Consider the following 27,999-nt stretch of genomic DNA (forward strand, 5'->3'; position numbering starts at 1 on the left):
GTTTAATTAAAAATAATTTTATTGTATTTTCTAATTACAAAAGCAATACATATTAGCTGCATTTTTAGCATGATTTTATTAATCCAGGAGATAAACATTTCTCCAGAGAAATGCATCTCTTGGTTTACACTTATAATAAAAATCAATGAGAAACAAAGTATTCAAAAAAATCCACTGTCCCTTAACATCATTATTTTCCTTTTACAGAAGACAGAGATCTACATTCCGTAAAATTAAAATCAACTTAAGCTAATATGACATTAGACTTAAAAGGTCTACCTATCTAAATTTCTACCAAAAAAAAAAAAAAAACCCGACAACACAAACTATATTACATTCTGATTAAATACATGCAAACAGTGACATGAAAACTCAAAAATGCCTTACATGGATAGAATAAATAACGAAATATAAACATTGTTTGATCATCAAAAGACAGTTTTTGACGCAGAGAGAAATCCATATCACAACAAAATCATTACAGTACAGCGTGCGGTAGGCAGCCAGATGAAAATCATCTGCTACAGGTTAAGAAGCCTTCCTGAAGGCAGCTTTGTGCATAGAAAAGAAGCTCCTAGTTGCTGGATGCTGAACCGCCTGCAGCCCAGCTCATCACATCTTAGGTAACAGAGTCCTGTATAATCCACAGTATAAAAGAACCATTTGAGAAAAGCTACATTTCGTTACTTTTCTTGCTACTCACCCTTCTGCCCAGCAAGTGAGCATTTGAGTGAAAAGGAAAAAAAAAGAAAGAAAAGTAAAGCTAAAAACATACTATTCTTTAAAAAAATAGACTTTCCTTGCAAGATATAATATCCGGTGGGGATTCCGTATGCTCTTCAGGAACAGTGACATGTCAAAATCACATTTACAGAGATACATTCATACATTTGACAATCACTAGGGAAGAGTTATCTGATTTGTCTGTAAGGGAAAGCTGGTCCATGACCCCGTCACCGTCACTTTTACATGAGAGACCAGTGACCACAATAGTGACAAGTGGCCAAGAGGCAGGTATCAGGAGACTACTGCCCTCCAAGTCACAGCCACAGCTCTCTCAAGGACTGTATCATGGTGACAGAGCCCACAGAGGGGCAGGTCTCCTTCCACCTGTTCTGAAGCCAAAACATTCCCTGATCGGGCTGATTTTCAAGGAGCTTTCTTGACTTACTCATGTGATATACATGGCACTCTACTTTTCTCTCTAGCCCACGTTCCCAACCACCTGGGAGAACAACATCAGCCCCATCTTGATGCATGAGAGGCACATGCATCAAGTTGAAAATACAGTAGCTACAAAAGGAAACTTAGAAGATGGGTACCCATTTCGGGGAGTCTTGCAGTCAGATCCTGTCCTGAAGGGCCTGGAACAAGAAAAAGTTCTCTAAATGAAAAGGTTGCTACTGACACTGTTCTTCTATCACTGCAGAAGAGATGCTTTAGGGACTGAATTTCTCAGAAGACCCTCCATTCACCTGATGTGTCTCTTGCTTCCAATGTGGCAAATGGTACCTGCTAGCATATGTATATTAGACTCTAGCCTGCTCGCCTGGAACAGATGCAGAGACCGGTTCTTACCTTCTCACTTGAAAAGTACATCTGAAGAAGTACATTTGCACTTTGGGCAAAAAAGAGCCAGCAAAGGATGCAGACAGTCACAGCTAGGATGTTAAATGCCTATACAGAATGAGATTGACCAACTTGGACCAAACCCAGCAAAGAGATGACAAAAAGTCATTGGTTCAGGTTGCTAAATGTTTTGAGGCACAGGAAAGTTAAATTTTTCAGTGTAACTGATATTCCCATGAGGCAGGAGGGGAGGAAATGTGGTGGCGTTTCTCCAGGCCTCGTTTTGGTGGCCCCCAAAGTCCAGTTCCCACTTAACTTCCTGTTCTAGCCTCTGTGGAGCTGACATCCCAAGCTTTTCAGTAGATCCCAGTCCTTTGGAGAGGTGTGGCCTGAACATCCACATCATTAGCAAGGAAACATGGGGGATGCTGCGGAGGGGCGTCTGTGCACAGCCAGCGTGGTCTCTGCTGCCTACGAGCCAGAGAGGAAGAGACACAAAGCTATTACACCACCACCAAGCAGCGAACATAGAAGTAGAGCAGAATCTTTCCCCTACCTTCCCTCCTCCCTCAACCTCCTCATTCCCACATCCATACACATGCATGAATACACTGGCGTGCCTACACACACACCTTGACTCTGGGGAGTCAGGTAAACTCGAATGGCGTAGTCATAGGTTTCTTTCCCTGAGGAGCTGACTTCGTGACCATATTGGACCAGGCACTCCTTTCGGACCTGGACCATAAGCTACATATCCAAGATATGAAGCAGAAGCAGTCAGGATCCTTCTGGTAGAAGGAGATCGTGTAGGCTATGTCAGCCAAAACACCATGCCAATAAAGTGACACTGTAATCAGGGGCTACTTGGCTTCTGAGGAGGGTCCCTACTGTTGTAGTTATACGAGTCCATTCTGAAATCAGTCATTAGAGCAGATCAACTTCTTCCCAGTAACTGGCATCTAACATTTTACCTTGTGGGAAATTTTGCCCCTAGCATGGTGCTTCTCAAATGTTAAATGTGCATATGAATCACCTGGTGGTCCTGGTAAAACGAGGATTCTGACTCAGGAGGTCTGGGATGCGGCCTGGGATTCTGCATTTCTAATGAGCTTCTGGTCTTTAAGGTAACAAAGAATAAGGCATGAGAATGGTAAAACAATCCCATCTGTATTTCCTGTCTCAAAAGAAATTAAGTGCTGTTTTATACCCGTGACCATAATCTCTTTAGAAATGGGCAAATCACATTTTAGGAGGAACAGTCCACTAAATGCTAAAAAATCTCCAAAAGTTTTCTTTATAATACATAACATGAGTTACATATTGCTAATGGGAATTACTGCATAGTGCAGTGAAATGTAATTGTTTCTTAATTCTTGCATAAGTGCCAACAGGTACACATAACTATTGAAGTTCATGTGCTTTCCATAATGTTCTTCCTGTCTTCCCCAGAAGGTGGCAGAAGAGAGCCATGGATACACCATGATCTTCAATTACAGTGAGAACTTCTCGTGGCTTGTCTGAGTCTGAATCCTTGTGCAGCATGAGACAAAGTTTTAGGGGTGGGGAAGGGATGGGAAACACAACTGAAAATACTAAACAAAAAACCCAGAAGCCTTCTGATAGGTTCAAGTTACTCAACAATTTTATTTACCCATTCTACACACACACACACACAAAAACACATTTCAAATACAGTTATGCACACTTTAAATGGATCTGAGTGGCATACTTTGTTATCAGTGTCACCCAATTAAATCAGAATGTTGCTAAAGACTTATGTTCCTAGTTTCAATAGAGCAGTACCTAGGAAATCTGCAGTAGAACTCTATTCCTAGGCTTCCCAATCTGACCCATTCCCATTCAACCCAGAGATGCTCAGCCCCACATAGCAAAAGCATCACCATACCAGCGTAAGTTGATCTTCTTGTTACGTCAACATAATATAAAATGTACATGAGCAATTCAGATACAAAAACATTGCATAGGTAAACATTGGTCACAGATACCCAGTGAAAGGCTTACTGGAAATAATACTTTTGCCAACCCTTAAAATCAATTTTTAAATGCCAAATTTTCTGCTCATTTTTACTTACTAGATTAAGTGTTAAAGCCAAATGCATGGCTGACTAAAAACAGCAGCCCTATCCAATGGAATACAACATTCCAGAACAGGGTAAGCTGGGGACACAGAAGCTTCAGAAACGAACAGCGGAACTGAAGTTCTGCCCTAAAGCAGGGGACTGGATGAGATGACTTCAAGTAAAGGTAACAACTCCAGGCTCTAAACAGGCATTCCCTTAGCTGAGTTCACAAAATACCATAAAAGTGATGTATAACCTTTATCTTTTACAGAATGATGAGAATTTGGCCACTACTGTATAAGAAATGTCTATTTAAAATCATAGTGTACAGAACTTCCCTATAAAGAAAACATGTGGAGTGCTTAATTCCTTTCTTTGTTAGACACATTTAATAGAGAATTACCATAATGTACATACACTTCAGTGGGTACAATCAGAAAGCAGGCAGACTGTGAGCTTACAGACCCTATAACGTTAGTCAGGCAACACCCAGATTTTACTAGTCTATCAGTCAGCTCACGGACACTACTAGAGTCTGTCAGTCAGTCAACACATAGACATTACTAGAGTCTGTCAGTCAGTCAACACATAGACACCACTAGAGTCTGTCAGTGACAAACAGATCCTACTAGAGTCAGTCAGTACACAGATCCTACTAGTCTATCAGTTGGTCAACATATAGACACTACCAGAGTCTGTCAGTCAGCACACAGACACTGAAGTCAGTCAGCACAGAGATCCAACTAGAGACAGTCTCCTGGACAGTATGGGTCTAAATTAAATCCCTGGACACACTTCTGATATCTGTGTCACCTTCAGGGAAAGTCAATTCTACCCCACCAGTGTTGCAACCTGACTCAGTTGTTATATATTTTCAATAAGTCAAAATACATACTAGAAAAGCTAGGTAAATCTGTCAAATTTCTTGACAATGAACACAACGTGGCTTACAGGCTTGGCAAAGACAATGGAATGTGCATAAGATTACATAACCCAGATACAATTCTTCTGATTACTGGATACTTTTTCCCTTGCCCATTGGCCACTCCAACCACCAATGAGTTTCTGTCAATTAAGATCTCCTGCTCACAAAAAAAAGAAAAAAAAAAAAAGTAACATAGATGAATTTATTTCCAAACAGCTATATCATATGTTTCTTCAAAATGCCAGTGTCTCTGAAGACCAAATGTGGGTTGCAAAGAGGATTACCCAGATCCTCATATGGAATACTCACCCATTCAGTCTAGGGGTACAAATACATTGTGTCCTTAACTCCAACTTCTTCGGAAACAAACAATAACAACAACAACAAAACACCAGAGGCAAAGGTATAGGGCAGATCCCTAGTACCATGCAAGTTTCTAGAAGCTTGTCTTATTCTACTTTACAACTCAATGTAAAATCATCCCTTTACCAAAACACAACAACAATACAGATAAGAGCTAAATTCCAATTTAGGGATTAGGAGATAAGAAGAGAAGCAGGCTCTCTAAATCTGCTTTAGAATTCTCTTTCAAATCTGTCATAGACTTGAAGCAAGAATAAGAAAACAGAATAATTTCCCTTTCCCCACTTTAGACAAGTAAATTTAAAAAAAAAAAATTTTTTTAGAGGTGAGGTCTCACTATTTTGCCCAGGATGGTCTCAAGTGATCCTCCTGCCTCAGCCTCCCAAGTATCTGGGATTACAGGTATAAGCCACAGCAACTGGCTTCTTCCAGTAGATTAAATGCTAATGTCTTTAGCTATTTCTCACAAAACAAAACTTATAGCTTCAGCAGAGGGTACTTTAAGTCCATTTTTATTTTGTAGGACTTGTGACAGACATAATCATAGTAATGTATACAGACTACCAATATGCATTCAAGTAAGAAAACCAGGAGAGAAAAGATGAGAAATAGAGATGACACTTCTCTAAAATTTGGAGTAAGAGCTCTTTTCCATTCTACATTCTCCTGGCTTCTTCCTGCTGGACTTTTCTGAAGGGATCTTGCTTTAGAAACTAAAGGATGCTGAAGCCCTTGCTTTTCAAATTCCAATTTCTCATGTCCTGTCTGAGGATAAGACCACCTCAGCTCCTCTTCTGGAGGAAGCAAACTAGCACGGGGGAGAGTGGGGAAATAGCAGCAGGCTGAGAGCCACAGTGAACATCCCATGACCTGTCTCTAACGCTGGGGTTAATGACAGGTTAACACAATGCTAGCTTGTTAGAGAAGTCCCCTCTTGCTAGGAGTAGGTACAGTGTTAATCCAAAGTCTGTGGATCAAAGTGCTCCCTCGTCTCATTCACTAGCTCTGAATTACTCTCACCTCACAGCAGAAGAAAGGTTGAATGCCCATTTGGGCTACAGATGCCAGCATCCAAGCGAATGTAGACAATGCAATCTTGTAAAAGTGCCAAACATGCCTCCCCAACCATATCTCATTGTCACGTTGGTGATGGTGGGGGCATCCCCATCCCCTAATCCTTGTAGTCTCATAGCCATAGGACAACAGGAAAGTCAGGAGAAGCGATGTGATGGTGAACACTTCTAGACTCTGAGTGTTGCTATATTGCAAATGTCCATTTGTTATAAATTACATGTCCTGTCTCTTAAAATAACCTTCCTCTGGGCAAGGACCTTTTCTTCTACTTCTATGTATCTTTCCCCTATCCCTGCCCGCACTGGCCCAAAGCTCCACAAAGACACTAAGTACACGTTATATAACCACTAAACAAGAATAGCAGGTTACTTAACATATTGGACACAATTTTGAGAAGAATCTATGTAAGCAGCCTTTAGAAGCTGGCTGTGGTATCCTACTTGGGACACATGAGTAAAGGACTCGGGGTCAGGAGTCAGTTGCCAGTGAAGACAACCTTTATCATACTGCAGGGTCTGTACCTCTCTCCAGGGTGCTTATAATCCAGAGGCAATTATTTAATTCAGTGATTTGTTCCACATCACTCAGCAATGTAAAGGGTTAAAGATGGGACTAGAACCTAGAATAACCCTCAAACACAGCAGCCTGCCTTCCAGGGGGTTTTATCATTTAACATTATGATCTGCTCAAACATCAAACCCAAAGAACTGTCCTTTCAGGATGATGAGGAATTCAGAATTCCTAGGCTGACACTTTTGTCTGAGGAACTACTATCCCAGTATTTTTCCACCTAACTTTCTAAGGTGGAGTTCTTAACCCGGGCTATGAATCAGAATCATCCGGGAAGCTACTTAAATACATGCAAGTCCAGACCCAGACCCCAGAGATTCTGAGTCAGTATTAAGCATAAGGTAGACACAGACATGTTTATGATTCAACAATTCTAAAGGAGATTCTAAGGAAAACTCCTGGATGAGAACCACAGCAAAAAGTCTTCCATTACCAAATGAAAACACCCTTGGTAAACAGCTAACTTCTTCCCACTGGTTACCTCTAAAAGACAAGCTGATAACTTTAAGGTGGGGAGTCATCTATCTCTTTTTAAAATCCCTTAAGAACCCTAAACTTGCCTGTCAGAAAAACATACATATATTTGTACATTTTGCAGGCAAAATTGGGAAAGAGGATAAGCCATCAAGGTCATCAAGGGGCTAAGAATTTCTTCCCTGAAGATTTTATGTTTAACCCTACAAAGAAAATGAAATGACAGAAATGAATAGAGAAATACAGTTAAGAGCTACATCCCACAGGGTTCCAAGGACTTCTCTGGGCATCAAGATAAGATAGTTACTCCTTATGAACAAAAGAATACTCCAATGAGAGAGATTAAATTCATCATCAAACTTTTCCACATTTGGGGGAAGAAAATGCTCATGTAAAAACTATTTTGTTTTGATGTTTATTTCTTCAAAGGAGAGTGTGCTGAAAGTATTCAAAAATAAGCAGTTTTAGTGAACTCTTCTCTGCCTCTTGCCTTGAGCAATTCAAACATCAGTGGTGACTCCTGAATCTAACTGCCCTTCTAAACAGCCCCAGAGGATACTGGATTGGCAGGAAAAGTTGCTGTGATTGGCAAAGAACCTGGGAGCCATGGGAGAAAAGATATGACTGCTCACCAAGAGTCCTGTAAGAGCTAGAGCCCACCCTACTCTCCTAAACCCCACTCTGCAGACCTCAAAAGACCCAGGCCTGACTACGTTAAAAATAAAAACCAAGACATTTCCCACATGCTCAGAGCCAGATTCCCCCAGGGCATCGAAGACTTAGGACTGTTTCTCATGAAAGGAGGCAAGAACTCTCACCCTATGTCCACTTGCAAGCTCGAGAATATTCTGTGGATGTTCTGTAGCCTAGGCTGGCCCTTGCAGGAGCTAGCTGGAGAGAAAGAGAGAAAGGAAAGGAAAGACTCCTCCAGTCCAGATCCATTTAGACCCACTGCGGAAAGCATCAACTGGGCCAGACTTGTCTCTTGCCAATCACCCCTTCCTTCCTAGACAGACACCACAATGTCATGCATTACACCGGACAATCCAGAGGGGACAGGAAAGTGGGGGAAAAAAGCAGTCAAGTAAGGACTGTGAGGAAAACACACAATGAAGAGACGAAAGTGAAGGAAAAATAGACTTTTTGTCCCCGCACTGCTCACCCGCCCTCCATCCCCCAACACTTCATCAACACGAGGACATTAGTGAAGTAAGACACCAGAGAACAGAGAGAAGAACCAAGAGTGTGGGGCATGCTCAGCCCCCAGGGGGCCTTTTTCCTCCTCCTCCAGACCATCCCATCTGATAATCTGTCCTAAAAGACTCAATTTGCTAACTTGCCCCTGGGTGGAAAGATGTTTCAAACTGGAGAACAGCTAAAGTTGTCCTATAAACACGTAACCTCATGTTCTGTGTTAAGATTCATGGTGAAGTGTCAGGGGTGGGGGTGGAGGGAGGAAGTTAAACGACTCCTTGGTGATTAGTGGCAAAGGCAGGAGGCCAGGGCTGGAGGGAAACACACGGTTACACCACCGGAATGCTGACTTGGGTCTTCGGCTAGTCGGCCCCTTCTTGCAAGTCCTGGGCACGGAGAGGGCTGAGGGGCTTGAGGGGCCGGCTCCCAACACTGTAATTTCTTGGACGCCTTATTGTATTCGAACTGGACAGAGGCGTAAAGCTGTTCCTTCTCATCCTTACAGGGGTTTGGTTCTTGGGGAAGTTGTTCTGATTGGAAATGGAGGGACACCACACAAATGAAAGCCAAGCCAAAAGCTCACTCATACAGTTAATAATGTGCTTGTAACCACAACAGCTTCCCTCACTCCTGCTCCTCTGCACACAGGCTCCCTCATAGGCACGGGCCATGGTCTGGCCTCCTAGCATCAGGGAGCTAAAAGGGAGAAGCTTCTTGAGCATAACATTCTAAAGTAGGAAAAAGACCCAAAGAAAGGAAGGGGCTTACTGAAGACCACACAGATTACCAGGGACCGACTTAGGAACGAACCTACACCTCTTGACCCTCACCTTATAGGCTCCTCTGGACTCTGCTTTCCAAAGGGACACTTGGGGTTGGAGCGGGGTGGTAATTTGCATTTCACTTCAGCCAAACACTTTCCATATTTAATTGAATTTCCAGGAGCCAGCATTCAAGGTTAGGACTCATGAAAGGGGTACTAATTTTAAAAAATAGTAATTCCAACATCACTTTCAGACGTAGCGAACTACGTTGGAAGTAAGTTCTGAATCTGTTTCCCTTTTGTACATAAAAGAAACCCCAGACTCTTGATGCCAAGGCTTCAAAGACTCAAGGTGGCAGGGAAACTTGCATGTTCATCGTGGGAAAATACTTACAGTTGGCTTGTCACGGTGCGTGTTCACGGCCTCCACGTTAAGTTTAATTGTTTCCACTTTGCACCCTGAGAAAACAGAGGAAAGAGAGGACTTAAGGAAAAAGGTTCAATGGAAAATTCCTTAGTTTCATTATGGGAAAGTATACCACAAAGGAATGTATGCATTTTACAATACACACAGTCATGCATACATCCCTTTCAAAACAGAAGGCACTGATGGAGCTTCCCTGGTGTATAGGGATAATGAAGCTGAACTCTAGACAAACCTTAGAGAAAATTCTGACCTTCCTCAATTCCCAGCTCCCACCAGCCCCTATGCGCATAGTTACCGTAGGCCACAGGAGTAAGTTTGAAGATGGTATGGAGAGGGCATCTCAAGTATGGTAGCTCATCTGAAAACAGAAAGACCAGGTGAGGGAAGTCTCTTAGTATTATGGAGTAAGGTCAAGTTAGTGGAAAAGACAATCTACAGAGCTCATGAGTTTCCCTTACTCTGACCACCTCTTAGAGTTGTTCAACTCCTCCCTTAAACCCCAGACCACAAAGCCACCCAACCTTCTGAGTGGCTAAGGAAGGAAATAAGGCCATCTTAGATCCTTCCATGTAGACAAAACAGGAAGAAGTATTGCAGCCAGAGAGCCCAAAGGAAGGGGTTCACCTGCGTACAGCAAAGGCCCGTAATACCTGGCCACAACAGCTTCCCAGCAGCTCAGGATCTGAGCTCAGCCTCCACAATGCAGGCTTCCCAGGAGCTCTGGAAGGTCGGGAAGGGAAGTATGGAAGAAGGCAGCGGCACCTTCTTACTTCCCTTACCCAGAAACAACTGCTGCTCCTAAGATACCACCCTCCTAGTAAGCAGCGTGGCAGGCTGGGGATATTCAACCACTGTCCTGATGCTGCCAGGAGTGTCAGCGTGACACTGGCCCTTGAGCCAGGCAGGATCAAGGAGCACCAGCAGCAGCCACTCTCCATTGGAAGCTCTTGTAGCAGCAGAGTGAACTCAGCAAGTCATTGACTCAGTGGCTGCTGGGAGCCCCACATTGCTGTCTGGAGAAAGTACTCTAATTTGAGTGGAGACAGGGAGGTCTGTTTCCCAGGAATCCTGGTGCCACTCCAAGTCCAGCCCTCTCCCCCTGGATGTGTCTCCCAGCCCCTCCCTCAAAGGCACCTGCACCCTTATCCAAGAAGTAGGCCAGGAGGCAGCGCATGACAGCCTGGTGGGAGATGACGAGGACATTGCCCTGACGTTCCAGCTCCATGATGACAGGCTCCAGCCGCTGCACCAGGTCCTGGTATGACTGTGGAGGGAAATGGGGTAGGCTGGCAGGAGCCCAGGTGCAAGCTGGCAGCCAAGTCAGTGGCTGGACTTTGGAGACTAAGGGCCACTTCTTCCTCAGCTGGCTTTCCTCCTGGAAGCTCAGTGAGTTCACATCACCTGCGAACTGCCCCCAGCCCTGGTGTCTCTTGAGAAAACTCAAATCTTTCAAGAGCAATATTTAGACCAAGAAAACTACAAGTTAAGAAAAGGAAGTGTGAGTTCAACCTGTGTGTATGTGCTTTTTCTTCCCACAGATTCATTCAGGCACTGAGACAACAAAAGATTTCTAGGGGTTTCCTGTACCTCTGCCACTCAGTTTTATTTACTTTTGCCTCACACATCCCTAGAGTATGGAAGCCACTTAGACAAGGAAATAGCCTAAAACACTCAAGACAAGAGAGAAATAATTCCTATCCCATATATTTACTTGGAGACTCCACTTATGTGGGGGTGGGACTGAAAGTACAAGGAAAAAAAGAAATAAAAATGATTGTGTTGATTCTAAAATATATTGAACACAGAGGACACCTTGTCACCCTTATCTGTGGGAATCTTAACAATTAATGAGGCATTCGATTGTCTAAGCTAAATGAAACCAAAATGACCCAAGGGAAGGAAGATAAATGATGCCTAGAACTTCCAAATCACATTCAATCCTTCCCCCAAATTAAAGCTAAACCTTCAGCAAGGGGCTAGGCAGTCACTTTACATGATGAGGGTGTCTTACCTCCCCACCAGGATATCGATACAGATACTTCTCTTGATCTCGAAGTGCAAACTCTTCTGGGTACCGCTTCTCAATCTCGGCATAGGTCATCTCTTCACACACGCCCTGCAAAAAGCCACTTGAAGCTGGCTTGAGGAGATAGACTGTCCCACACCAGCCCCATCCCAAATAAGGAAGATGACATCGAAGAATGCTAGCTTCTTAGTGCGCGCCAGGCACTGTGCTGGATCCTTTCATGTATTGCGGCCACCTGTGACCAGAGTGTCACAGAGTGTCGCAGAGTGTTGCAGAGTGTCACAGAGTGTCACAGAGTGTCGCAGAGTGTCTGTGACTCACCAGGTGAGGAACATTGCAGGGAGGAGGCAACTTCTCCAGCTCAAGCTACCATGTTCTCCTACTACTTGGGGGGGAACTTACAGGTCAAGAAAGTCAAGAGGCTAAAAGGAACAAGAAGCGGAGAAGGAGGGAAACTGAAGGGACTGGAGACTTTGCAGGAAAAATAAAAGGGTAGAAGGAAGGAAAGAAAAAGAAATGTCGGCCAGGCGTGGTGGCACACACCTATAATCCCAACCCTTTGGGAGGCCAAGGCAGGTGGATCACAAGGTTAAGAGCTCAAGACCAGCCTGACCAAGACAGTGAAACTCCATTTGTACTAAAAATACAAAAATTAGCCAGGCGTGGTGGTGGGTGTCTATAATCCCAGCTACTAGGGAGGCTGAGGCAGAGAACTGCTTGAACCTGGGAGGCAGAGGTTGCAGTGAGCCAAGATTGCGCCACTGCACTCCAGCCTGGGCCACAGAGCGAGATTCCGTCTCACAAAATAAATAAATAAATAAATAAATAAATAAATAAATAAATAAATAAAGTAAAAAGAAAAAGAAATGTCCACTTTTGTGCTCAAGAAGAGAGAAAGCCAAGAGAAATTTTGGGAAAAACTTTTCTGAATAGCTGACCAAATTATCTAAGCAGAAAGTAAAGAAGTAGGTTGTTAGCTATTTCTTTTTCCCAGGAGGCAAATATACAAAGGAACAAAATGAGTCCTTGTTAGCCCCACTTTCCCCAGGTGCCAGAAAGGCTGGCTCAAAAATTGGTTTGGGTCCCATGATTGGCACAGGTACTGAAGCAGGCAGGAAACCCCCGACTGGGGGTGCAATTGTCCTCCCTGAGCCCCCGAACTGGCCATAGAGTCAGCTTCCTCAGAGTTTTTACTTGGTGGTTCTAGTTTCCTAGATAAAAATGCCCAAATAGTGACTTCTGAGAGTTCCTGCCTGAATATGAGACTCTTGTTGGCTTTTCTGGGCCTTCAGAGCTTCCTACTCACAGCATCAATCTCATTCAGAATCTTCCACTGCTCATAGGGCACCCCAAGAGACTCAGCAGTCTGTATGGTCCTCTTCAACTGGCTTGTCCACACTTTGAGGTCTGTTATCTCCTGTTCCTCCAGAAACTTCCTTAGAGCTTGGGCAAACTGGGGTTTCAAAATGAAAATTAAGGGTAAAAAGAAAACACACACACACACACACTCAACACACACGTACACAAAGCCTGCTAATGTGGCCTGTAATGGACAATGTGCATAGCCATGGTCAAAAACCATAAGGTGCTACATAGTTAATATAAACCCAAAAGGAAATGAACTTTAACTGGAGCACTCTGTACATTGCTAAGTACACAAGTTGTGCCCAGTGAATATCTGATGGCTGAACGATCACAGCAGAAATGGCTCCAAGTTATCTACACTTCAATACAGAGCTAGACGCAGTGAACAAGAACACACCTTGAGCACTTGCCTGACTATGGAATCACAGCCTCCGTTCAAATGGGATTTAAATAAGGAGATAAAAGAGATGACCTCAGCCGTGCCCTCCTAACTCTAAGCCTAGAAAATCCAGTGTGCTGACTAATTACTCACCTGCTTTCCCCTCACGGAGAGGCCAGAGTCACCCCCAATCTTCCCCAAGAGATTGAACTCGCTTTCTCCATGCCGGCAAAGGTAAATGGTGCGAGGCTGGACGTGGATATTCATGAGGTAGTAGACTATCTTGCTCTGGATGTAGTCCTGGACTCTGTTGACTAAAAATCGCTGGCCCACGTTTATCACCTTGATGAAAGAAAGATCCCTGGGACAGGAAAGGAAAAAAAAAATTCCCTGGGTATGAAAATCTGAGAATAAGAATCAGAGGGAAAAGGATTTCTATAGGGACTTGAAGGCTCACAGCTGCTCTTCCTCCCCTCCTCTGTCACACCCACGTTTATGGAACCAAATGGTAGGAGATTAATTACTCCTTAAAACCAAGATGAAGTACAATTTCCTGAACTTCTAGTCAGTACATACCATTTCCTCGGTGCCTGTACTGTGACACGCGATGTAGATAAATATGATAAACAGAATTCAGGCTTCCCATCAGGAGCTAGACTAGGTGACCTGAAGATTTTGCTGCTAAGCCCGAAATTTGGTGAGAAGAATAGGCCCCATTTGAGGCAGTCAAGACCTGGCCAGAATATGGCATGACGAGCAATGAGGGGAAGGGAAGAGGCAGCAGAAGCACAGACAGCAATGTTTATACACTCCCTGCATCTACCTAATCATGCTTCTCTCAAAGACAGTTTCAGACCTTGCTTGCTTTGAGACCAACGTGAGATTGTTCTCTTTATAAAAGTCATACGTGTGGCTGGGCACGGTGGCTCATACCTGTAATCCCAGCACTTTGGGAGGCCAAGGCAGGTGGATCAGGAGATCAGGAGTTTGAGACCAGCCTGGCCAACATGGTGAAACCCCATCTCTACTAAAAATACAAAAATTAGTCAGGCGTGGTGGCGGGTGCCTGTAATCCCAGCTGAGATCACGCTACTGCACTCCAGCCTGGGCAACAAGAGTGAGAGACTCCATCTCAAAAAAAATAAATAAATAAAAGTCATAAGTGCTTATTTTAAATCAAAAAATCAGAAAAAATGATGGAAGCATGCAAATCACGCATCACCCTACTACCAGAGATAACACATACACACACACACATGTATATGTAGATCTTCTGCATGTTTTTCTAGGTGGGACTTTGTTCCAAATGAAGAATACTTTTATACCATATCTAGGAGGTGGTTTTCAGCCTCCATATTAAGGGGATTCTGGGAAACCCACTTGAAGGAACTGAAAGGCTCAAAACATTAAACAGACCACTGTATTCACTGTGCCATGCACATTAAATGTGCCATTTGCTTGGCTGCAGGTCTGTATTGTCTGAATAGAGCTGTTAACTGCCCTGAATGCATGCATGCTCTTTCATGAGGCCACATTCTTGCAGGTGTCCATGTGTACACCATCTTTCTTTAACATGGACTTGGTTTTGCTATGGCTCATATACGTCATACATGACAAGTTAATCTATAGTCTATGCCATTCTGCCAACAAATGCTTTCATAGTAATGACAGCTGGCATTGATCAGACATTTCTCTGAGTCAGGCATGTTCCTGAGGGCTTTGCATGTTTTTTATATATATATATATACACACACACACACACACAGAGATAAAAAATATGCATATGTATATGTTATGCTATAATATGCATGATATACACACAAGCATTAATATATGTAAAATATTATATAATATATATACAGTAAACTTTTTAAAAACTGATGACACATCTCCGAAGGGTATCCTACAACACTCCTGTTCAGATATGGAGCAGTGGCTCTCAACCACAGATGATTGTGACCCCTGGGGAACATCTGCCATGTCTGGAGACATTTTGGTTGTCACAGCTTGGAGGTGTTACTGGCAAAGGCCAGGGAAGCCGCTAAACATCCTAAACATCCTACAATGCACAGGACAGCTCCTACAACAAAGAATTACCCAGTTCAAAGTGCAAATAATACTGAGATTGAGGAAATCATGCTCTAGAGACCAGAGAGAAAAAAATCGATGATAAAAAACACTTCCGGCCAGGCGCAGTGACACATACTTGTAATCCCGGCACTTTGGGAGGCCGAGGCAGGTGGATCACTTGAGCTCAGGAGTTCAAGACTAGCCTGGCCAACATGGGGAAACTCTATCTTTACTAAAAATAAAAAAATAAAAAAAGCCAGGCATGGTGGCACAGGCCTGGGGTCCCAGCTACTCAGGAGGCTGAGGTGGGAGGATCACCTGAGCCCGGGGGCAGCAGCTGCAGTGGGCCCTGATTTTGCCACTGCACTCCAGCCTGGGTAACGGAGTGAGACCCTGTCTCAAAACAAAACAAAACGCTTCAGTTTTTCATGTACAAGATGCAAGCCACAAATCCATACTTTATTTCTCTGGGATGATGTTAACACATTTAGATCTATAGATGTAGGTTATCAGAAGGAAATTAGAGAACTGAGGGAGAAAGGTTATTTTCCCAGATGAGACCTTTGCCTTGGGCCCTTCAAACCATGGCCTTAAACCTTACTTGTCATAGTTGTCTGGGTCAAGGGGTCGGTAGGTAACTTTGTAGCACTCAATTCTCTTCAGGAAGTCCTCCATCACGTTCTCTCTGTTCCTTTCAGGGTAATCAGGGCTCGACACCTTAACCTCCTGAAATCATAGACACAGTAAAGGCCTCATCAGAGGTCTGCCCTTAACAGCCCTCCTACAAACAGCCACTACTAAAAAAAAGAAAAAGAAGTCCATAAAAGTCGCCTTTCTCTGGAACACTGGCACTCCACTCACTGAGTACCCCCTCCCCCGCCCCACCCCGCCCCGTCCTGTGACCCTGGCAACCAAAAAAGTTAAGACAACTGGGGAGTCATGTGCCTGCACTTGGCTGAAGGACAGAGGCAGTCACGCAGCCAAAGCTGCTCCTGGGCCCCAATCCCTTTATGTACTTTCCTGAGAAAACAGAACAGGCTCCAATGTTTCTCCATTACCACTCAGAATAGAGTGCTTGACCCCAGTGCCTGACTTGGGACCAGATGCCTCTTCCTCAGATGATCCCAAGTTTCTACGGCTGGGAGAGCACCTGCATAAGACCATGTACAGATATCTGCTCAGCCCAGCAGAGTACAACCCATCCAATGGGGACGGTCGTATACTGTGACCCCACAGGGCATAAGGAGCCTGATGTATAGAACACCGACTAGAATATTGGACAATTGCTGGGGAGATAACCTTCCTGTAGGTAAGTCCTGAAATGAAGAGTCTGATCTATTTTTTTTTTTTTTTTTTTTTTTTTTTTTGAGACAGGTTCTCACTCTGTTACCAAGACTAGACTGCAGTGGCACAATCATGGCTCACTGCAGCCTCAACCTCTCAGGACAGGTTCTCGCTCTGTCACCCAAGACTGGACTGCAGTTGTAAAATCACGGCTCACTGTGGCCTCAACATCCCAGGCTAAGGTGATCCTCCTAGGCTCAAGCAATCCACCTGCCTCGGCCTCCCAAAGTGCTGAGACTACAGGCACGAGCCACCGTGCCCAGCTGATCTATTCCAACATCTAGGTCTCAGCATCCAGATAATATCCAGAACACAGGGCCAAGACTCCTACAACCTAAACCCTGGTTTCAATTCAACAGCTAATTCTTACTTGATTCCTTAAAGCCTCAGTTTCCTCTCCCAAGAGAAGAGTATAGAAGTACCAGATGGTGCTCTGGCAGATAGAAAAGATCTCTTTGTGATGTTAAACATGTCTATTTCTCTCTTTCATTACCCAAAACACCCCTCCCCAACAAAACACACACACACACACACACACACAGCACAAAAGGTGAAGAGGAGATGATATGTAGGGGTGTCACCAACCAGAATATTGGCAGCAATGACATCAGGATCATCACAGACAGATTCCACAAAGAATACCTGGCCATGGAGAGAAGGCAGTGATGAACACGTCAAAAATGCCAGGCTGTGAATTAATAGCACATGCTCATCTACCCCACCCAGCCACTACATCTCCCAGGATTTTCTTCATGAAAGTGGCCTTCAAGTCCTCCTCATAGCTCTTACCACATCCCCTGGGCCTCAAACATACAGGCTAAAGGTCTGAGAAAGGACCTGAATGAAAACACTCCAGGATGGGGGAATGCTCTGAGGGAAGGGATTCAGATATCCCATCCTGTCCTCACCCATTACAGTCAGAGATCCATGCCCATAGCCTGACTCCCCACCTCTACTTATCCCTTTTCCTCCAGCATGGAGTCAGATCCTACCTTGAAGGAATTCTGTTCAGCAAAGTTCAAAATCATGTCCCTCCTCTCCCGGGTTGTATTGGTGGCATCAAACACCTGTGAAGAAAGCACGCAAGGTAAATGAGCAGGAACAGAGAAATGGAACCCCACCAGGGCAGACTCAAGGTGGGGCTGGGTAGCCAGGCTGCTGCAAGGGTGAGGACCAGAAAGAAGAAGTAGATAAAGCTTACCGCAATCTGACCATTCTCCTCAGTGAGATATGCCTTAACATCTTCCAGCGCCACCAGAGCACACTGTCTGCCATGAGAGCAAATGAAACCAGCAAGGAGAGCTAAGCTCAAACATAGTCAGAGACACAAACATTCCAGTGGCTACAGGAGTCACATCCCTGCCCACTTAGTTTCCCACTGTTCAAAACCTTTCTCTAACTAGATCTTTCCACTTTCTCACTGAGGGTTTTCACACCATCCCACAACCCCTTCCTGCCCCTGCCCCAGTGCACAGATCTTACCCCTCTTTAGACTTCTCCTACAAGCACACAGGTATCGCTCTGAGCCCTGTTCTTCTGACCACCCAAGCCCAAGGTCACTTGCCCATCAGGTAACTTCCATTTCACTTCCCCATAAGATATTTACTGAGATGAAACCAAACCCTGTCACACCAAGTCTCACGACAGCCAAGAAAAAGCTGACCTGGAGATCAGGCCTTAAACAAGACTCACTTGCGGATCTTCATGGCCTCCTCATTGTCATGGCGAAAGAAGTCGTAGGACTTATAGGACTTGACTGCTTCACGCCGATACACCCCAAGATTAAACACTGCAGAAGACACCCAAATCCTTCAGCAGCAAAACAATATGATGGCCCCACCAAACGGGACCTGTTTCTTGATCTAATGTCAGAGTGGCCAAGGGGATGAAAAAAGCAGCAGCATGGTAGGTTGGGAATAATATCAGATTAAGAGTCAAAAGAGTTGGGTTCAAGTCCTGACTTTCTAGACCTTGGACAAGTCTTAAGCTGTCTCAGGTTTCAATTTCCTCAGCCACTCTGTCTATCTCACAGAGACACTGCTAGGGTTATGTAAGATGATGTCCACGTAAGGCCTCTGAAAATGTACAGCCCTATGCTCATCTAAATCTTAACAGTCCTATCAAAGGCATTCCCTCAAAACTAGGCCAATCCACCCACGCCAGGAGGAGACAAGTCTGGGAATAGAGAATAACTCCAGTAAACCAGAAAGCAACTGCTGTTTCTGCCAGAAGCACCCTATAGCATTGATGCCAGGAAGAATAAGTCCCCCGGAGACCTGTGAGGCCCAGGAACTAATAATTTCCTTTCCTAGGGAATGAGCCACACTTACCTTTGGTGGGCACTCCAATCCAGTTGAGGTAGCGTGTTAGTTTCTTAGACACGTAGGTTTTACCCCGGGCTGGCAAACCAATCATAACGATGAGAGTCGGGGAGTTGGTCATGTAGGAGGCCCATGCTAGAAGGAAATGAAACAACATAAAACGAAATGACTAGGGTCCTAGTAAGATTTTCTGGTGTTTGTTTTTTTGAGACGGAGTCTTGCTCTGTCGCCAGGCTGGAGTACAGCGGCGTGATCTCAGCTCACTGCAACCTCTGCCTCCCAGGTCAAGAGATTCTCCCCCCTCAGCCTCCTGAATACCTTGGACTACGGGCACCTGCCACCACGCCCAGCTAATTTTTGTATTTTCAGTAGAGACGGGGTTTCATCATGTTGGCCAGGATGGTCTCAATTTCTTGACCTCGTGATCCACCCACCTTAGCCTCCCAAAGTGCCAGGATTACAGGCATGAGCCACCACGCCCCACTGGGGCCTAGTAAGGTTTATACACTGAGCTACGAACTTCATAGTCATAATCTCATTTTATCTTCATAAACCTGTGGAGCAAAGGTTCAGCAAGTCTGGGAAGACAAATAAGGCGATATCAGGCAGGCCTCCTGAAATAGAGTTAAAGGGTTATGCAGGCTTCCAGAAAATGCCCAAACCAAGACACGTCTTTCCCACATGTCTGAGGTCTTCACTGAAGTACCCAAGGTAGAAAGAGGAAAAAAAGGGGCAAGGATAAGAAAGAAAATAACCATGCTGGAGCCAGACATGACAGCTCATGCCTGTAATGCCATCTATTTGGGAGGCTGAGGTGGGAGGATCACTTGAGGCCAGGAGTTCAAGATAAGCCTGGGCAACATAGAGACACCCTTGACTCTTAAAATAGAAATATATAAGTAAATATATATAATTATATATTATATAATATATAAATATATTTTATATATTATATAAAATATATTATATTATATATTTATATTAAAATATATTAATACGTTATATATTATATTTATATATTAATATATTATTTGTATATAAATATATTTTTTTGTGTATATATAAATATATATATATCACTTAGCCAGATGTGGGAGTGTACACCTATAGTTCCAGCTACTCAGGAGGATTGCTTGAGCTCAGGAGTTCAAGGTTGCAGTGAGCCATGATCATGTCACTGCACTCCAGCCTGGGCAACAGAGCAAAACTTTGTCTCAACAAAAGAAAGAAAGAAAAGTAATAATGACATCATCCTTAACGTAAGAATGCCTAGAAATATAAAAATGATATAGCTGTGAAGGAAGGTCTAATGCTTACAGATTCTACCAGTGCAGAACTGAGCTGGCTCCTTTAATAGGTCCAACAGAGTTTCTGTCTCCAGGATCCCACTCATCCCTTCAGAACCATGGGCAAGAATTAGCTTGCCCACTGCAAAAAGCCTTGCCTCAAGCTGTTTTGGCCTTTTCACTCAGGCCATGAGCTCCTCTTTAAGCCAGAATTTCTAAACCATAGTGAGATTGAGTTGGCAAAACCTACTTGATAAACATTCTGAATAGACCTCAGGAAGCTTCAGGGTAGAGCCAGCCCACATAGGGCATCAGGGCCAATCTGCCACCATGGCCCATGTAAAAGCAAGACAATTGAGAAGCATTAGCAGTCCTCAGTCTACCCCTCCTTAGTAAATTAACTTACTTCAGGAATGCTTATTTGCAGCGATAAGTCTCACTGGACAGGCAGGGCAAACTAGATGTTCAGGGGACAGGTGACTTGTCTAGGGACACATAATGAATCAAGGGTATAGCTGGCACTAGAACACAGATCTTGTGCTTCCTTGCAGCTTTTCTCCATAAAAAGAGGTTCCTCATCACTTTGCTCACAGGGGCTGGCTCCTCCTGGCCCATCTTGCTGCAGAGGAGAGGCGGGAGAAGGGCCTGCACTGCTGCCGGCCACTGTCCCGGGGCCAAAAACCACACTGAGGTCATCTGGGACAGCTCAGGCTCTGCCAGCTCCAATGAGGGAAGGCCCTGCACAGGATGGGGGGAAAAGGAAGAAACACCTTCACCTCCCACTTCCCACCACTGCTTCCCAGAAGGTGCCCTGCAAGTTGCGGCTGCCCCTCTGCCTAGTACTAAGGGACCTTGTAAGATTAAGAAACAGTTCTGTAAAATGGAGGTACTGGATGGGAAACACAACTTTCATTTTTTGAGAAATAAATGTAGAAAGATCTCAGTGGAGAAGTGGGAGGAGGGGCCCCGGTAGAGAACCAACCTCGGAAGGAAAAGAGTTTCCTAAGGGTGTTTGGCAAGAAGTACTCAGAGTGACCCTAGTGCTGAGGAGGGAGAAGTGGAGGCCCAGACCTGGGGTCAGAGGGCTTGGCTTTTAGTCCTTTACCCACTGTACACACGGAAAATTCCTGAGTCTCAGCAGGAGCCCCTCCAAGGGAGGTAAAGGAGCAACGTAAGTGATTTTCATCTCTGTTCAAATAGGGAGCTCAAAGGCAGGCAAACTGTACCCTGAAGCCTCAGCTGGCATTAATCCCTAATCACTGGCCCCTAACAGGCAGATAGCCTCTGCATGGGATCAGCTGTCTCAGGTTTAAGTAGTAAAATCCCCTGAGTCTTCACTTTCACCAGCTCAGCTCAACGCCTGCTCTCAATCTCCCATGATTTGGCTCATTACCTGCACTTCTAGGCCTGCTTTGTCCGTACCTTCCAGCCCATTAGGCACATCCCCCAAAGGTCCTATTACCCTCCCAAAGCTTAAAATGAACTGATACTTAGGAGCTGCTCTGAAGGCAACCAGGGAACCAGCTGCTCTCTGTTTACCCATGTGGACAAAGAATGCGAACAACAACAACAACAAAAAAAACCATATCCACCTGGGACCTCCCAAGAGCCCTCCAGCAACGCACCTCTCGCCTCTGTCCAGAACACATTTATACACACCTGCTACAACCAGGGCTTCTCATTTTCTGGAGTACAAAACTAAACCACACTTCCTATCTCAAATTACCACACTGGCAATAGTAGGAACATTCTGTCCTGCCTGTTAAAAACACAAAACCACCTGCTACTACCACCTGATTAATTTCAGAGACAATGTAACCCATCTCTTGATACCCAAGGGAAAACTGTTTCATCCTGAAATTCTCTTCCACCTTCTTTAAGCCAGGTTTAACTCCTTTTCTCAAACTTAAACTCATTTTCCTTTCATAATGAAGGGGTGGCCTGCCCCTCCATACCTATGGGCGTTTCTCATCAGGTGGGCATTTCTCCACAGATGGGAGGAGAGACTGAGAAAAGAAAGAGACACATAACAGTCTGATCTCTCTTTCTTTTCCCCACACATAAACTTGCTTAGATAAAATGAAGACTTGAGGGTGGGCGGGCGCGGTGGCTCATGCCTGTAATCCACACTTTGGGAGGTCAAGGTGGGTGGATCGCCTGAACCCACGAGTCTGAGACCAGCCTTGGCAACATGGTGAAACCCTGTCTCTACTAAAAATACAAAGATTAGCCAGTCTATAACCCAGTCTCAAAATAAATTAATTAATTAATTAAAAAAAAAAAGGTGGACAAAAAAAAAAATGAGGACTTGATAACTTCCCTCATGTAAATGGAAAAACTCAAGCCTGGAGAAATTAAGAGCTTTGCCCATGGTCCCACAATAGACAGTCAAGGTCAGGGCTCTGACCGGTCTCCTGATCTCATGACTGCCCATTCAGTCCCAGCTGCCAGCTCCTGTGCCTCATGTCAGCACTTGACAAAGGTACCTTCATGGTAAACACAACTTGCTCTCCATTCTAATCCTGAAGGATGGTCTAGGAGAGCAATGGTTCCCAGCCTTTTCAGGACCCAGGTCGTCTTCTTTTATTGGCTCTAAAGAGGCCTAATATTTAGAAATATGCTGCCCATAAAGCATGTTTCATTAGTGATATTTTATCTTTATTCATCAGAAGTCAGAACTGCTGATTATCTCCTGCTGGTTGACAGGCATGAAATAACCAAGTTCATATAACTATGGTCAAACACTAAGAAAGCTGATGTTTCAGTTAACCACTATGGCTATAGCTGATGCTGCCCAATTTCCATCAAATATCGTGAAATACTGAAAACAGCTTACAATATAGAACTTTTCAGGAAAGCAAATTAGTAATACTGATGAACACTTCCAATGTGTCTATCTTTTCTATCATTTCTGTAGGAAAAGTTGCTGGCACAAATGTGCAAAGGTGTACGTGTAAGAATGGTCACTGCAGCACTCTTTGTGATGATGAAAAACTGGAAACAATTTAAATGCCTATCCGTGGAAAGCTGGCATATCCATACAATGCAGAATGAGGTAAATCTGGATTTATCAACGTTAAAAGGATGTCCACAAGACAGTAACTTGTTTAAAAAAAAATGAACAATATGAAACTACCTTTATTAATAGGATATACAGAATAAGATGTCTAAAAGAAACAAACTTGGAAGAGACAGGAGTTTTTTACTTTTCACTTTCTAAATCCTTTCTGTTATTTGAATTTATGAACATACGTTGCTTTTGTATTTAGGAAAAGGTACATGGAAGAACTTGTCTGTTCCAGAACTACTCAAAAAAAAAAAAAATTAAAGAAAAAAAAGCATGTAGATTTCTCCATTTCTGCTTTTTAAAATTTATTTATTGATTTATTTTTTTCTGAGACAGAGTCTCACTCTGTTTCCCAGGCTGGAATGCAGTGGTGTGATCTCGGTTCACTGCAAGTTCCTCCTCCCAGGTTCACGCCATTCTCCTGCCTCAGCCTCCTGAGTAGCTGGGACTACAGGCGCCCACCACCATGCCCAGCTAATTTATATATATATATATATATTTAGTAGAGATGGGGTTTCACCATGTTAGCCAGGATGGTCTTGATCTCCTGACCTCATGATCCGCCCGCCTAGGCCTCCCAAAGTGCTGGGATTACAGGTATGAGTCACTGCGCCAGGCCTTCCATTTCTGCTTTCATAAGCCCTGAAACCAGTCCTCTGAGCACCTTAAAGGCACCTCGGCCAGTAGCCCCTCTTCACCCCATCCCAAGAGCAGTTGAAGTCCCAGCAATGCTCCTTCGGAGGTTTTGGCTCCCTAAAGTCATTCTTCAGCCCTGAAATCCTCAAGCCCAGTCACTTCCCGGAGTCAAAATTAGCCAACACAGGTGTAATGAGCAGCAAGGGGACAACGGTTAAGCTATTAATAAAGCAGCTACTGATGTGAACACTAAGCAGCCAGGGGAACCAGCTCCAAAGTACAGCTCCATAGCAGAGGAAAAGGAAGTAAGTTAACACATATACTCATAACTTTATTTTCTCCTTTGACTATGTCTGCAACAGTCTCACAGCCCAACTGTGACGTGAGGAGAGAATGAGATAAATAAATCACAGTGGCTTTAGGAAACCTTCTTCTTCTTAGAGAAGAAAAAGGCGTTTAGAGAAACTAGAGCTTGCAAAAAGAGATCAGAGCCCAGAGCAGGAATTAGAGTCTAGAAGACAGGAAAGAAACCAGGGATTACTGCTTCCTTGACTAATTGAAAGCCCTCAAGGCAGATGAACTAGTAGAGTTAGGAAAGCAGGTAGAACAGATTCCTACCATGTAGAAAAAAGCAAATTAGAAGGACTGACACAATTATCGACTCTGACCCCCAGCTTTTGGATCAAGCACCCTAGTAACACGAGTGTACCTCCCTGTAAGGGGTGCATCCCAGATCCCCAAATCTGGGTTACAGTATTGTCAAACAAAAGAAGAAAACATTTTTTACTGAAAAACTAATTCTTCACTGGTCTCTTTTAAATAGTGAGCTTCCAATACAGCATTTGAGTATGATTCAATATAAACATTTCAGGAATAAATACAACAGGCAGATTGAGTCACCTGTGAAAAATAGCACACATTGGCTATATGCTCAACACTCTTCTGAGTGCCTTCCTACATTTAGTCATTTAATCCTCACATCACTCTTGGGGGAGATACTGTCAGTATCTCCACTTTTAAAAGGAGTAAACTGAGGCATGGAGAGGATAAGCAACTTGTTTAAGAGCTAAGAAGTCATAAACCCAGGATTCAAACTCAGGCAGTCTGACTCCAGAGGCTACACTCAAACATCATGCTATACTAGTTATTTCTCATGGGGTATTCTGCCCTTAGCACCTGGCTTCTTGACCTGGCAGAGAAAAGAGACCCTAATTGTAGACCCTAACTCTGCCAACCCCAGTATCATGTCCAGCCAGCTGCTTCTGTCCAGCAGGCTCCATGGGTGCTAGGTGAAGAGAGATTATCGTTGTCAATCATAAAAGTGACAAGGGCATGACATCAAGGTCGAGGCTCTGGGAAAAGCTTTGAACATGAGATGATTCCTGGTCTCATGCTGGTCGACTGTTTCCACCTGTTGACATATATATAACTGACTTGACTAATTGGATATATATATATATCTCCACTGATGTGAGAAGAACTGACTGACAGGATTCCACAGGAAAGGTGCCATCCAGAAGCAGAGGCAAGAGTTAGCATTCCTTGAAGTTCCCCAAAATATATGGGGAACAGAGTCCCAGACTTTTTGGGGAGCTATGCAGCCTCTAATGACGCTTAGAAATACAGATGCATGGGGACAGGAAATGATGCTTCATCTCCTCGAAAACCCTCCTACTGTCTCTATCTAAAAGACAAGCATGGAAATGCTCAGGTGAAAGCTGTCCTCAAAAAAAATGAACCTACAGGGAAAATAGTTTACAAAGTACAAAGCCTAAACCTGTGAGAAAGTAAGATGCCCAAGACACTGTGAGAAGCCAAGTGTCAGGGCTCATTCCCCTGAGGCCTGAAAGAATGAAGCCAAACAGCACTGGCTCCCATCTGTAATTTCTACAATGAGCAGCACTCTCCCAAAATTTAGCCCAACAGATAAAGCTGGTAACATTACCAGCTCTAAGTAATTCCTGCACCTGCAACTGTGTCTTACTCATTGTGTGTACAATAATGTTTGTTCTAACTTCCATCAGCAAGCCAGTGTGCAAATGTCCCAGGAGACAGAGATTCAGTTAAAGAAAGCAGTAAGAAACTGCTGGACTACACCAGTAGTCTAGCCCCAAGAACAGACATTTCGCTAAGTCTACTTGTTTTAGACAGGACATTCCACCCTGGAGACTTTGTATTAAATTTCCATGTCAAAGAATTCTTTATCGCTCCCACCAAGCAGTAGAGTCTAGGATTATAACTATATTCCCAAGATAAAATGCTGAGAGAGAGCAGTCCCTCCTCTCTGCCAGAACTCACAACATTTCTTCTCTGACATTCGAAGATTTGGGGTTTTAGTTTCATAGCTGTTGTTGTTCTGTTCTGAGACAGATGCCCCAGACATGGCAGCTCTTCAGATGTCTGAAAGAGAGAAGTAGAATGTAAAAAAGGGAAAGGGAAGAAGGAAGACATAACTTAAAAGAAAACTCAGTGCATTGGATCCGTGTAGTATAAGTAAAAGCACCCTGGGCCAAGAGTCAAGTTCAGTCTTGTTTCTCCCAATTAGCAGCTACTTCTCTAGCCCTGTTTCCTCACCTATAAAAAGAGTTGTGCTAGAACCTTACATTTATCTGCTGACTTACGAGTCTACATTTACAAACGTTATCTTCTTCAGTCCTTCCAATAATCTTGTAATTAGACAGATTTTGCTACCATTATTTCTTCTCCTCCTTTTACAGATTGAAATTTTGAGATTCATCGGATTAAGTGGCCTGCTCAAGGTTTCATGACCTCAGATTCTAGTTTTAAGAATCTGGGCAGAGTAGTGCCAGCAGTTGGGGTGGGGTGGGTTATGAATAGACCAAGTTCATTACCAAGAAAGTAACTCCAATCTAATGGTAGGGCTGTTTCGAAAAATGTGGGGCCGGGCACGGTGGCTCACTCCCGTAATCCCAATACTTTCGGAGGCTGAGGCGGGCGGATCACGAGGTCAAGAGATAGAGACCATCCTGGTCAACATGGTAAAACCCCGTTTCTACTAAAAATACAAAAATTAGCTGGGCGTGGTGGTGCGCGCCTGTAGTCCCAGCTACTCAGGAGGCTGAGGCAGAAGAATCGCTTGAACCCGGGAGGCGGAAGTTGCAGTTAGCCAAGGTCGCGCCACTGCACTCCAGCCTAGCGACAGAGCGAGACTCCGTCAAAAAAAAAAAAAAAAAAAAAAAAAGGAAAAATGAAAAAGAAAGAAAAGAAAAAAGTGAGGGACGTGGGAAAATCTCGAATATATTCCCTGAAGGAAAAACAGTAACTGGACCTCAAGACAGCCCTAGCTAGCACGTCACTCATTTCTCCTCTGGTGCATTCTCAAGCCCTGTTCCGCACCCTCTCCCTAGTTACCTCCAGGACTCAGTCTAAAGAACACCGGAGAGCTGAGGTGGTAAATGACTTCCCCAAGGTCACCTCGGGAAGAGGGGTAAGCCCTGATTCGAACTGGAGTGGGAAAGTCCTGAGCTCATGCCCCCAATTCAGACAACAGGGGGCTGGTGAGGACGGAAGGTCCTGCGCCTTCAAGAGCCTTACACGATTCCTTCACTGACCACACAAATCCTCCAACCCAAACACCGGATCTGGCTCCCGGTCCCAGAACGTCCGCGCTCCCTGCCATGCCGGGCGACCAGTACCTCGCCCCGCACTTCATCCGGGGGCACGCAGCCCCGGCATCCCGCCCCGCTAGACCCCACCCGGCGCTGCGCAACTGTGGCTCACCCTACGATCTCTCCTAAGATCCCTCCCTGCCTTGTCCCCGGCGCCTCCCCTGTAACACTACCGAACCGAGCCGACAGCTTGTGGCCGGGGCCGGCGCTACAGTAGCCGGCAAATCAAGTGAGCCCGTCTGGCCCCGCCCCCTCTCGCGTAGGTCCTCACCTGGAGAGAATCATCCACCAATCGGGCGCCTGCAGGGCCCAGGGGGCGGGGCCGGGTCGCAGTCGCCTACGCGGGCTCGGGAAGGCTGGTTTAAGTGGGAACCAGAGAGATCACAAGCACCCGAGTTTCCCGGTGCCGCGGAGCCTGGTGTCATTGTTGCTTGGT

The 27,999-nt window shown here is 44.5% G+C and overlaps 1 protein-coding gene across 10 annotated transcripts; it reads right to left on the reverse strand.

Annotated features, from left to right (window-relative positions):
* Window position 1: 1 nt before the first annotated feature.
* PFKFB2 (6-phosphofructo-2-kinase/fructose-2,6-biphosphatase 2) lies at window positions 2-27,998 on the reverse strand. Of its 10 annotated transcripts, none has more exons than XM_073011546.1 (16): window positions 27,835-27,998; window positions 26,233-26,334; window positions 18,955-19,080; window positions 18,317-18,413; window positions 17,826-17,892; window positions 17,617-17,691; window positions 17,210-17,266; window positions 15,882-16,006; window positions 13,364-13,571; window positions 12,773-12,919; window positions 11,452-11,556; window positions 10,575-10,704; window positions 9,736-9,798; window positions 9,408-9,472; window positions 2,202-2,316; window positions 2-2,040 (listed from the first exon to the last, which is right to left on the reverse strand). In XM_073011546.1, exons 2-16 carry the CDS (start codon window positions 26,315-26,317, stop codon window positions 1,751-1,753), a joined length of 1,755 nt encoding a protein of 584 aa, XP_072867647.1. In that variant the 5' UTR covers window positions 26,318-26,334; window positions 27,835-27,998; the 3' UTR covers window positions 2-1,750. The 10 variants fall into 10 exon arrangements, with proteins under 10 accessions (XP_072867647.1, XP_007986835.1, XP_037841553.1 ...); XM_007988644.3 differs by lacking the exon at window positions 27,835-27,998 and adding an exon at window positions 27,676-27,787; XM_037985625.2 differs by lacking the exons at window positions 2,202-2,316; window positions 27,835-27,998 and adding exons at window positions 2,603-2,686; window positions 27,676-27,787.
* Window position 27,999: the final 1 nt, after the last annotated feature.

The sequence above is a fragment of the Chlorocebus sabaeus genome, chromosome 25, assembly GCF_047675955.1.
Source record: "Chlorocebus sabaeus isolate Y175 chromosome 25, mChlSab1.0.hap1, whole genome shotgun sequence".
NCBI lineage: Eukaryota > Metazoa > Chordata > Mammalia > Primates > Cercopithecidae > Chlorocebus > Chlorocebus sabaeus.

Bases quoted from the DNA above. Each gene is read 5' to 3' on its own strand.
- PFKFB2 (XM_073011545.1), bottom strand. From the start codon at position 27,607: ATGAAGTGCGGGGCGAGGTACTGGTCGCCCGGCATGGCAGGGAGCGCG. The intron at 17,893-18,316 runs GTGAGTCTTGTT...CTCTCATGGCAG, and splicing joins GAGGCCATGAAGATCCGCAA to ACAGTGTGCTCTGGTGGCGC. The intron at 13,572-15,881 runs GTAAGGTTTAAG...TTCCTGTCCCAG, and splicing joins GACCCAGACAACTATGACAA to GGATCTTTCTTTCATCAAGG.